This window comes from Ilyonectria robusta, assembly GCF_021365365.1.
Source record: "Ilyonectria robusta strain PMI_751 chromosome Unknown BGZ61scaffold_10, whole genome shotgun sequence".
NCBI classification, from domain to species: domain Eukaryota; kingdom Fungi; phylum Ascomycota; class Sordariomycetes; order Hypocreales; family Nectriaceae; genus Ilyonectria; species Ilyonectria robusta.
This window is the reverse complement of record NW_025764444.1, coordinates 284,850-296,131: the sequence shown is the minus strand read 5'-3', so window position 1 is coordinate 296,131 and position 11,282 is coordinate 284,850. Positions and strand designations below refer to the sequence as shown.

The 11,282-nt window shown below is 48.7% G+C and overlaps 4 protein-coding genes across 4 annotated transcripts; 3 read left to right on the top strand and 1 right to left on the bottom strand.

Annotated features, from left to right (window-relative positions):
- Positions 1-1,106: 1,106 nt before the first annotated feature.
- On the top strand, positions 1,107-1,988 carry BGZ61DRAFT_390479 (uncharacterized protein). The gene is made up of 2 exons (XM_046242812.1): positions 1,107-1,281; positions 1,332-1,988. Exon 2 carries the CDS (start codon positions 1,348-1,350, stop codon positions 1,909-1,911), a length of 564 nt encoding a protein of 187 aa, XP_046104080.1. The 5' UTR covers positions 1,107-1,281; positions 1,332-1,347; the 3' UTR covers positions 1,912-1,988.
- An 840-nt stretch (positions 1,989-2,828) lies between these two features.
- BGZ61DRAFT_493991 (uncharacterized protein) lies at positions 2,829-4,172 on the bottom strand (the record flags this gene model as incomplete). The annotated part of the gene is made up of 1 exon (XM_046250728.1): positions 2,829-4,172. The coding sequence occupies one exon, from the start codon at positions 4,170-4,172 to the stop codon at positions 2,829-2,831; it is 1,344 nt and encodes a 447-aa protein (XP_046104079.1).
- A 3,396-nt stretch (positions 4,173-7,568) lies between these two features.
- On the top strand, positions 7,569-8,760 carry BGZ61DRAFT_532521 (polygalacturonase; the record flags this gene model as incomplete). The annotated part of the gene is made up of 2 exons (XM_046253876.1): positions 7,569-8,255; positions 8,314-8,760. 2 exons carry the CDS (start codon positions 7,569-7,571, stop codon positions 8,758-8,760), a joined length of 1,134 nt encoding a protein of 377 aa, XP_046104078.1.
- Positions 8,761-9,821: 1,061 nt separating this feature from the next.
- BGZ61DRAFT_451917 (uncharacterized protein) lies at positions 9,822-10,994 on the top strand. The gene is made up of 5 exons (XM_046245885.1): positions 9,822-9,840; positions 9,897-10,109; positions 10,165-10,370; positions 10,433-10,521; positions 10,577-10,994. Exons 2-5 carry the CDS (start codon positions 9,903-9,905, stop codon positions 10,924-10,926), a joined length of 852 nt encoding a protein of 283 aa, XP_046104077.1. The 5' UTR covers positions 9,822-9,840; positions 9,897-9,902; the 3' UTR covers positions 10,927-10,994.
- The last annotated feature ends 288 nt before the right edge of the window (positions 10,995-11,282 follow it).

The following is an 11,282-nucleotide window of genomic DNA, read 5'->3' as shown; positions in this document are numbered from 1 at the left end:
TTAAGTTAAAAAGGGCTAGCTAGGCCCGGGATGGAGGGAGACATCGATTTTACCTTCAAAAGAAAGAATATTCGAACTGGAAGTCAGAAGGACCGGGAGGTCTCGAGACGGATAGAGAATCTGGTCTTTTGCTATTTTAATTTTTAAAAGATTTATTTAAAGCTTATATATAGACCTAAAAACGCAATCCTGTCTAACTTCTGTCCGGAACCTCCCCCCGACCCGAGTCTGCCGTAGGCTGTATTAATGCCTTGCCAGCGAATTTCCTTGCCACAGACTCATGATCCCATCTCATAAGATCGTTCCCTGATAGGAGATACAGACTTTAGATTGTCCCGACCTCTTATGCGAATCTTGGTGCAGCTTCGGGCTGACCAGCAAAGACGCTCTTGCGACGACCTTCAGTGCGAGTAACCCAAGGCAAGTTAGTAAGTTGGGTGTCGTTTTTGTCTCTTCTAGCCGCCAAAGTAGCTGCTGCCAACAGGTGCCGTTTATAGCCTTACCTTAAGCAACTCGGTCCCCCACCCTATCACCGCATTATCTCCTTCCTTAATAACCAACCCCCAACGTCGTTGCCTATACATTATTCGGCCTTTATACCAATTTAAGCATCTAGTTCAAATCATCTACTGTCATTCCTCAAGGCTCCTCTAGGCAAACTGCTCTGTCCACTATTTCTGGATCAATATAAGCCTGTTAGACGGCCGTAGGTTGCTGTACCAAAAATAATATTTCTAAGGTTCAGTATTTTAATCAGCCTATATATCTGACACACGCCCGCAGCTATATCAGCTAGTTCTGGGATTATAGCTGGAGCCGTAACTCTACAGCATACCCGGGGGTCGAACTGAGGATCTCCCAGACGTCAGATACGGCTAAGCCTTTTTCGGAACATCCGGCCAAGTCGTTTCTCTATCGGTATACGAGGTACTAAGACTCTTAATCGCCGGACAATCATTGGGCCACTGTCCCAAAAATGATCTTAAAGTGCGTCACTTTTTATCAGCCTTTATATCTGACAGAGCCTAAAGTCACGTGCTCCTACTCCGGCCCACCTAAAACTTGTCTTCAGGTGCGCCACATACAAGCTGCTAAGTACTCAGACACCTGCATCTTTCGTATAGGATTATTACTGGACCCGCGCCTCGCGTACAGTTCATGACAATAATACATCTACTTTGTTTTCATTGGCGTACACACAACCGATAAAGTCTCATATCGGTCCTGGGAATCTCAAGCTCAGCCAGACGCTGCAAAGGGAAAAAAATCACTCACTTGGAGGTAGAGATTGTCTAGTCGTTGCAATTGATATACATATCTAATTACTATAGACACTTTCATATTAAAATGCGGACACAATGCCACATATCAGCTGTGGCCTCTATCCCCATCACTCTTCCTTCCAATGTCGCACTGGCCTTCCTTCAGACCTATATCCCAACCATGACCCAGGTTCCCGACTTTGTCAATTTCTACGAAATCCCTGCCGTCCCTACGCTCATTTCCGATGATCCATTCTTCGGGCCTTGGGATGAGTCTGTACGTGCATATACCGTCGATGAACTCATCCATCTCACCCCCGGCCTCACCAGGGTTACCAGATGGCCCGCAGTCTATCAGAGCGCTCCTGATGGTATTCGAGTTCGTGCTAGCACTGCCGCTGGCGTAATTTCCTGGACAAAGTGGACCGTTCGTCGGCGCCAAGATGATATGTCCCCTGCAGGCTCTGATAGCGCCTCTAGCTCAACAACCTACGTCGCAGAGCAGTGGGAGCTCCACGCAGACCTCACCATTGAGGCTAATAGGCTTTTAATGCCATTTGTTTCATGGTATGCTCCTAAGGTTATAACCCAGCTTTGTCAAGCGGTTATAGACGAATTAGTTCGGAGTTACTTTAAAAGCCCAGTTTAAGAATTACAGTAGTGACACTAGGATAAATCGCATAGAAATATTAGTAGAATAGAATTGAGTATACCTCATAGCTTCCGCACCTTCTACCCCAAACCGTTGGCTGTCGCTATATAGGTCACTGGCACCAAGATCGTGACAAATGTAGGCAACGTCAAGCAAGGGCAGATTGCTAGCGTCACTCCACTCGTTGCCCCCTTTCTCAGCAAGCTATTGAGCGAGTAGGAAGCTTCACATGCAGTGATTGAAGATGGGCTTGGAAATCACTCTCCAGGCTAGGTCTAAGGCGGGCTTGCATAATTCGGTCTGCGAAAGGCGTCCACGGATTGGCGCTCGGGGAGGGGCCAAGATTTGGAACTCGGCCCCCGACGTCGAAAGGAGGCCTCGGGACGTCTCCGTTTAAAATCACCATCTGCAACTTATTCCAGTGGGGTATATGTAGATGCACATATGGCGTACACATACATCAATAAGGGTACCAGATGTAATGGACCGGGACCCTGATCCCATTACCGGTAGATCCCCGCCTCAACAAGTGGACCACATGCCGAGATGCAGATCTACGCCCTCCCTTCCGAACCCCGCAGCAACCCAATCATCTCGGGAGCCCAGATCGGGACCACAGATATGATAGATTCTAACGAAATCGACGCGATTGGCTTTTTTCTCAGAATAGCTAGCCAGTCTTGGGCGTAAGGGTCCACGTTTATCAAAATCACAAGGGCTGAGAGATGTCCAATGGCAGTTTTGTCAAATTGGTGTATTTGTGGCAGGTATAGGTATGACTTGGATCATGTAGGTAAATTTTTGCACAAGTTCTAGGCTCTTTTTGTCTTAAGACCCTGTGCCATGTAACTAAGATGGTCGGATTACCCGGACCATTCACCCCGAAAATAATAATCTAGGAGCCTATTGCGCAACTAGTACGGCTTCAGGTATCCTCCTCCCTGAAGCTTGAGCTTCTTGCCCCTCAGCGACTTATTCAGCGCGGCCTTCTTGCTGTAGTACAGATTGAAACCATTACTCTGGATGTTCTTCATGCTGGAGTCGGCATTGGTAAAGTTAGAAGTGTATGAGTTTCCAGTCAGACTCCACGAAGACGACTTGTCGAGGGCAACGTTGAAGTATCCGGTTCCGGTCTCTGACACCGTCTTGCCGGTCCAGCTGGAGTAGTCTTTGAGAGACCAGTTGATAGTGCTTCCGTTGATTGCGACAAGGTTCCCAGCAAGCTCCGAGTCGGCGACTTTGATGGTCGCAATCGCTGGTAGAAGCGTGGAAATCTCGGCCGGAGATGCAAAGTAGGAAAAGTCTTGGGTGATCTGGGACGTGTTGGCGACAACTAGGACGTCGTTGCTGGTGAGAAGCTTGACAGAGGTCAACTCCATGTTGGAAATGACGTTGCCGAACCACAGAGTCGAGACTGCATCGGCCGTGGAGCTGATGATGGAGTTGACAATCTTCCATGTTCCCGAAGCCGTGCGAAGGCCAGAGCTAAAGTGCAGAAGCCCGCCAAGGTTACCAGTGGTCAGTTGGCAGTCGTACAGCTCAATCGAGTAATCTCCGTCCATGATGACGACTGGAGCCTTGTCGGCTTGACCAATGACATTCTTTGCGTATATGTGTCCGCTGACATAGAAGATGGCAGAACCAATACCTGTAGTGTGAGACACAGAGTTGGTGATGTTCAGGTCGCCATCGGGCACGTCTCCAGCAAAGGCACTTGATCGATAGCCCCCAGAGTAGTGAATGACATTGTCGGCGACAATGGTGGCATTTCCTGCAGCGTAGAGTCCATGAGCAACTGGACCGGAGCTGTACAGGTACGAGTCCGTGATTTCCACCTCTGTGCCAGTTCCGTAGGCATAGACATTGGCCGCCCCGTTGTGAGTGGTGATGTTGACATGGTCCAGGTAGACAAGCGAGTTGTTATTGGCGTTGACGGCGGCATTGACACCAAAGAAGCTGGCCTGGTAGAGATCCGACGAGTACCCCGTCTTATAGACGTCAGAGTACGAAAGTCGCAGCGTCGAGTCAGTGGTGAGAATGACGCTGGTGTCGTTCTTCTTAGCGGTCAAGGTCTTGTGCTTCCAGGTCGTGTCCTTCTTTACGCGGTGGGTGGACTTGAGCGCCGTCTTGAGGTAAAATACAGGCACAAAGTTAAAGGCGCTCAAGAGGGTGTTGTCGGTTGCGACGTCGTACGTGCCAGTGTAGTCGTCACTGGCGTCGTACGCAGTCAGGGTTGCGTGGGTGTTTCGAAACACCATGGCACTGAGTGCCAGCGCATAGACAGTGGAACGCATAATGAAGGATGAACAGGCTAACTCGAGACAAATAGATGCCTAGAAGCAGGATGCAAGGAGCAAGGGCCACTGAAAGAAGGTCGAGAGGTTCCCGATGCTGGACAAAGAAACATCTGGAATCCCGACGCTTGTATATGGTATTTATGTCCTTCATTTCCCATGAACTCGAAAGAATCAATAGCTCGGGATAGTAACACATCTCCGCATGCTCGCCCATTGCAGCTATTTTGCGGGGGAAAGCGGGTTCGCGGGGTTCATGTGGACAAAGTGGACCGAATGGATCTGGGGTATGAGGTCGAGTATCCAGATTGACCAATTACAAACATCTGACAATAGACAGATCTCATACCCCGTGTAGAATATCGAGTTTAGCGCCTTCGGTTCGGGGCGCAGGTGGACTTGGACGTGGAAAAGGCGGTCCCGAGGTCGCATGTAAGGTCCATGTCACTAGGCTAATAAGTGATGATGACGCGTCAGCAAGCAATTGTAAAGTAGATCAGGGCGAAAGGCTTGCTAATGACACCTAGACTTCATGCAGGGGCAAAATATCAATTTCTCTTTGCCGTCAAATGACGTGCTGTACGCCGACATGGGTAAACATTTCCGAATGAGGTCTTCGAATCTGCTCTCGTGTCCATTAGATAAATGAATGAGATGGTCAAGGCACTGGCGAATAGAAGCGAGCATCCTTTATCCTTCCTACTAACATCTGCGCGTCCATGGAAAACAAGGCCGTCTACCGGTTTCCTGAGAACAGCGTACGTTATTCTATTCTTCTTGCTCGTTTCGCACATCCCATTTCTTGATACTGATACCCTAAGAAAATGGCCTGGAATCCATGTCGTCGATCTTGCACACTTCTACATCAGTCTCGCAACCTACGTCATCTAGGGAAGAAAACCTCACCATGACCCCCATTAGCACATCGATAACTGGGATTGTGTAGAGTGTGGCGCACTCCAACATAGGCCACCAGGAAGCGTTGTGTGCTCTACTGGCCGTCAATATCCGCGGCAAAACCGTTTGTGATAATGATAATGAACATGAAAAATATGGTAATCGGGATGAAAATTGGCGTAGCAGCTCCTCAGACGATTTGTTCATTTAGCACTTCTGACCAAGGAGAGGAATAAAAGCGAATAAGCGTGACATACACGGAAGTCGAGAGCGCTCGAAGCGCTGCGCTTTGAGAGCTCTGCCCCAAAACATATTGGCCACCATAATAAAAAAAAAACAATTCCTCATCAAACCAACCACAGACAGACTGATGAACTGATTAAACACAGTCGACGTAGCCTGGCTGGTGGTCATATACGTGAGGCAGCAGAGCTCAATTGTGAAGAGGAGGTTGCTAAGCGGCACACCCTGCGCAGTCGTCTTCGAGAAAAACTTGGCCCAAATCCCTGCACCGACATGGTTCGGAGCACAAGACCTGCGTTGAAAACAGATGCTGAGCTGTGTTAATAGAACGCGAGGGTTGATTGTCTCGGGTGCCTTCATGGCGATGAAATGAGGACCGCAATGCGTAAACCTGTGAGTCGCATGCCCGCTTACGGCCTGCACGCCGCCTGTATGCCTCTTAGCCAGACAACCTGAGCCTTTCAACGCATACCCATCATGGTCACACTCGTTTTTTGTCGATAATGAGAGGAAGATTCAATCCTTTGGTACTGGGGTCGCAGAAATTGTCCGAAATCGTCACATGAACCAGAGTCAAGTCTGCACTTCGCTCCAGATGGAGCTGACCGAGCTCGCTATTCCCCAATCGCGGTTTGGACAATAAACTCCTATGGGCCAGGAAACTTGTCGCAGTTCTCGCCATTGTAGGCCAACTCAAAGAAAATTCCCTCAAGGGCCTGACCATGGATGGCTTATAGAGTATGACCTTCCCTTTTGCGCTAAGGGTGATATTCTGCAAAACTGGCACTCGAAGATTGTTAGATTCCCAACCTGGGAAGAATCTACGATAGATACGTTCCTGGAGAAGCAACGGACTGTTCTAGTACCCATCCTGGACCTCAAAGACGGCCATCCTATTCAAGTGTCAACAACAATGCCGTCTAAAACACCTGGTCACTTGTGATCAGATCCCTTGCATCATCTTCTCATGGGCTGATCACGGAGACCCGAAGCAAATTTGGGAGGACAAGTTCACATCTGACTGAGCGCTGCCCGTTTTCGTGTGGTCGAACAGGTACCCGGGCTCGCGTCCGCCTTGAGAGACCTTTATAGCATCAACTGCCGTCACGGGGACATCAATCCATCCAACATATTCTCCTTCAACGAGGACGATGCTAGCGTCCCCAAGATTTCAGACGTAGGCGTATCTAGCATCTGAACATATCTACGCCAAGGGGAGACAGCCACGACTGCGTCGACCCAAGCCTAGATGGCCCAGAAGCTTACCTCGTGGCTGTCTTCCCCTGGCATAGATATGTTGAGATAGTGGATGCGCCTACGTCTGCAATAATATACCACCAGGCAAGGCTCAGAGAGGTGTAAGGAATCTACAAGATGGATTTTTCATGTATCAAACCACTCCTCCATGTAATGTGAGATCCGCGCGGCCAATGCTAGGGTGCGTAAGCCGCGATCCTTCAATCACGACCCTTGAAAGTGTGCCGAAGTCCCGTGTGGATCGTTGGAACACCAAACATCATGGGCCAGGTGGAGCAGTATGTTGAACAAGGCAGCCCAGCTCAATAAACATCAAACATGGCCAATGGGGAGAGTCTTGAAGAATCACCCGACGTGACTTCTCCTCTCACTCACTAGTAATCAACGTGGTTATTAGCTCCTCGCTCAAACCCAAGCCATTGCACAATTGTAGCCCAGCATTCTGGTCGCATCTGCCGAATTCTCCGCGACCCCTGAGACGCAAGTGGTGGAGCAGGTGGGCCAAAATCTGGGGCTGACCGGATATAACGGCCGGAGAAAATGCGCCCTTGGTCGAGACAAGGATAATACGCGGATGTTCTACGCCGTGTTTCAAGGTATCATGGCCAACAGTTCCCACAGAGAACCACAATATGCCCTCAGGTTCATGGATGAGATGGGAAATAGATTGGACCGCTGTTTCTGTGTGAATTGTTCCTAGGATGCAGTGCGTAGTCTTTCGTTTCAGATATCATCCTTTTATTTGAACAAACGGAACATAATGCCGAGTGGGATATATAGGTTTGGTTGATCCTACACCATAGTCTAGAATCAGGCCAAGCGACTGGATCGTTAGTAATTCGAGTTTTTACCTGTCCACATTCTTTTCTTCACACCCTTTTACCTATTGTCACTCATTTGATAATCGTCTAGATCACAGACATCACATTGCACTCTTTGTAAACCCGACTCAACATCGTCACCATGCAGTACCGACTCTTGACCGCACTCCTTGCTGGGGCAACCGCCGTCTTGGCAGAACCGGCTCCTGAGCCAACCGCTGCGCCTAGCGTCGAGAGGGCTGTGGCTAAGCGTGCCTCAAACGGCTCCTCCTGCACCTTCAGCGGGTCGGACGGCTACTCTGAAGCCAGTGCATCCAAGTCCTCTTGTGCAACCATCGTCCTGTCCGCTCTCACTGTTCCCTCAGGAACCACCCTGGACTTGACCGACCTTCCAGATGACACTGAGGTTATCTTTGAAGGCGAGACGGTCTGGGAGTATGGGGAGTGGGAAGGTCCTCTGTTTGCAGTCAGCGGTACCTCGATCACCGTAATAGGTGCCGACGGCAGCTCGCTGAACGGCAACGGTGCTTCGTACTGGGACGGTGAGGGAAGCAATGGCGGCAAGACGAAGCCCAAGTTTTTCCAGGCACACGACTTGACCACCTCGACGATCCAGAACATCAACATTATGAACCCTCCCGTCCAGGTGTTTAGCATCAACGGTGTTCAAACACTGAGCCTCACTGGAATCACCATCGACGCCAAAGACGGTGACGACAATGGAGGGCACAACACCGACGGCTTCGACATTGGCTCATCCGACGGCGTGACTATTTCCGGCGCGACTGTGTACAACCAGGACGATTGCGTTGCCATCAACTCCGGCACTGTGAGTTTATCTGAACATTCCATCTATGCTGCAGGCAACTAATTGCATGAATTCATAGAACATTGTTTTCACTGGTGGATACTGCTCGGGCGGCCACGGACTCAGCATTGGCTCCATTGGTGGCCGTGACGACAACACCGTGTCTGGCGTGACGTTTGAGTCTTCCACCGTGACCAACTCGGACAACGGAATTCGGATCAAGACCAAGTCCGGAGAGACCGGATCAGTTTCGGATGTGACCTACAAGGATATTGAGCTGTCGAGCATTGCCGATTACGGAATCATTGTTGACCAGGCCTACGATGGTGACGAGGCCACCAACGGCATCACCATCAGCGGCTTCACGCTTGACGGAGTTGCTGGCACTGTTGATTCTGATGCCGACTATGCAATCTACATCAACTGTGGTAGCGACAGCTGCACCGACTGGACTTGGACTGACGTGTCTGTTACGGGTGCTGACGATTCCTGTTCTAACCAGCCAAGCTCCATCACTTGCTCGTAGAGCAGGAATATGGACCCAAATGGTCACGACTCTGTAAATAATTCTCTTCTCGATTCTAGGCGGCTGGGCCTGCTAGCTGGTGTGCTGTGTGATATAGCACCTTGAACATTGTTTCACATGGCGGACACGTAATTTCCCTTCGTGTGACGTGTCAGACATCCCATTGAGATGTATGTCTTAATTGTACCACAATTGTGAATGGCCAACGAACCAACACGGTCTCTGTGTTGACAGGTATCAGAATGTCTCGAGCGTTTCGGCTCCTCTCTGGAATTTCCTTTAGGAACGCGCGTCACCCGCCTTGAGAGTCGTAATACGCTTGAAGGAAGTAACATACTGGCAGCCAGTAGTAAGCTCGATTGAACCTCACGAGAGAAGTCGGCAATTTGATTGATCCCGCAATGCAACAACCCGCTGAAACACAACCTGAAGACAACCCCAGCCTAGCTCAAACATGACTTTAACGTTCTGGTCTCGCCGGACAGCTAAGCCTTCCAACAATCATTGAGCGTTAATGCATGAAACTTCGCCTAAGAAAGTAAAGCATAACGGAAGAGGGGAAATTTAAAAACAGATGACCGGCATCGCCACTGGGACGGTCCCGAAATCACGGAAACGCAGCATTCCAATCATCCGAGGCCTAAGACACGCCTCTCCGCATTTGGCGATTAATACTAGCCGCTTGTGTATCTTGTACATACCGTTGTATTGATAAACTTGGTTTGGAAGCACTTCAATAGATGTGAATAGAAGAGAAGAAAACAAAGAACTGATCTTAACTGTAGGTCATTATAAAGTGCTCACCGTGCATATTTCTGGTAGTTGGGAAAATTCATATTAAAACGTTGATTTTGCCCCTTCGCCATCTACCTGACCTCATCCACTACAGATTGCCGTGGTGATATGGTTACCGGGGAAGAACCCATGATCATGTAATCATCTGCTGAATCGGCGATAATATTACGGTGGAACTTTGACTTGAAACGTTATTAACCCGCGCCTCATTACACTTTGGCGACCTTTCTAAGACGTGGGCGATAAACATCGGAGGAAATGGCCTTGACTGGGAAGCAATATCTTGTGAGTAAAGTTCACACAAACCTCTTACCCTTTGAGTAACTAACCGGCCAATGTAGATCGGGATGTGGGTGCTACTTGCCATATGCTGTCTCGTTATAATTGCTAGACTTGCAGTGCGCGCATGGAAGAGGTTGTGGACTTTTTGGATATCCGACCTCTTTCTTGTGTTGGCCCTGTTGACTTTCACGACTCTTGCGGTTGGGGACACCTACTCATTCTCCAAGGGGTACACTTCATTTGCAGAATACTATGATGAAGGGTTCACTAAAGTAAGCACGACTCCTTTCTGGCAGTTGATTCCAGTTCATTCTAACGAACTAAAAGTGGATGTTTTCGTCCGTGCTGGTTTTTGAATTGGGGTTTTATCTCCCAAGATTTAGCCTCCTTGCGTTCTATTATCAGCTGTTCCCTGTTTCTGAGGAGAAGCTAAGAATGTGTTTACATGTGGCTACGGGTTACAGCGTTTGTGCGTTTTTAACTGTAGGACTCGTATATGTGTTCTGGTGTGGTGTTGATGTGGCTCAGAACTGGTAAGCTCCCGGAACTAATCACTAAGCTTATGAGACCAACTTACACCCATTCGCCTTATTAGGTCATCGAGTGAATCGGCGTGCAAGGTAACGCTTATCGCGTTGCCAACTTACATTGTGTGGCCTCTTGGTGTAACATCAGAGTTACTTGGTAAGATCTCATACCAATCTTGTTCAACGGATGCTAACGATGTACGAAATGCTAGTGTTTTTCCTTCCGTTTGGTATGCTCAGAAGACTGAAAAGCCTAAGGAAGAGGGAATGGAACAGCCTTGTATTACTCTTCTTACTCGGTGCTGTGACGATCCTCATCAGTGTTGCTCGTTTCATTCTCAACGTACAATCGATATTCTCCTACGACACGTGTAAGAATATGCAGTGGACCCATCGGAATCGGTCTAAAATATTAACCATGGGCAGATTTTGTGGGCGCAATGGAAACCGCATCCCAGATTATAGTCTCAACACTGCCTGCACTACGGCCTTTGCTAGGGTTAGTGGTATCTGGCTGGCAAACCCTTTCGAGGTCTGGAGAGAACACAGAGTAGTATGGTGACGGTTCTTTGAAGCATCTAATTCGATACCAGTATTCTTTGATAATATTGTACTATTGGCAATGGAGAGCTGAAAATAAATTACATTACCCAGGTTTTGTCAAGCTTCATCATGATTTGAGGTTCAATCGTCACTTTTCTTAAAGCAACATCTCGAAGAATAATGTGATGGTCTCGACGAACGCTCCTATTTTAACAAACCTAAGTCTTTAAAACTCATGACGGTGGATTCTCTCATCACTTCTTCTAATCTTTGACAATCGATGTGATTTTATCGCCCACGCAAAACATCCCTCTGCGCGAATCGAAAATCCTTTCGGTATGGTACGCGTGGCCACCACGTAAGCTAAGGCGACAC

Coding starts and splice junctions, on each gene's coding strand:
- BGZ61DRAFT_451917 (XM_046245885.1), top strand. CDS start 9,903: ATGTGGGTGCTACTTGCCATATGCTGTCTCGTTATAATTGCTAGACTT. Junction 10,110..10,164: donor ATGATGAAGGGTTCACTAAA/GTAAGCACGACT, acceptor ACGAACTAAAAG/TGGATGTTTTCGTCCGTGCT. Junction 10,522..10,576: donor TGTAACATCAGAGTTACTTG/GTAAGATCTCAT, acceptor ACGAAATGCTAG/TGTTTTTCCTTCCGTTTGGT.
- BGZ61DRAFT_390479 (XM_046242812.1), top strand. CDS start 1,348: ATGCGGACACAATGCCACATATCAGCTGTGGCCTCTATCCCCATCACT.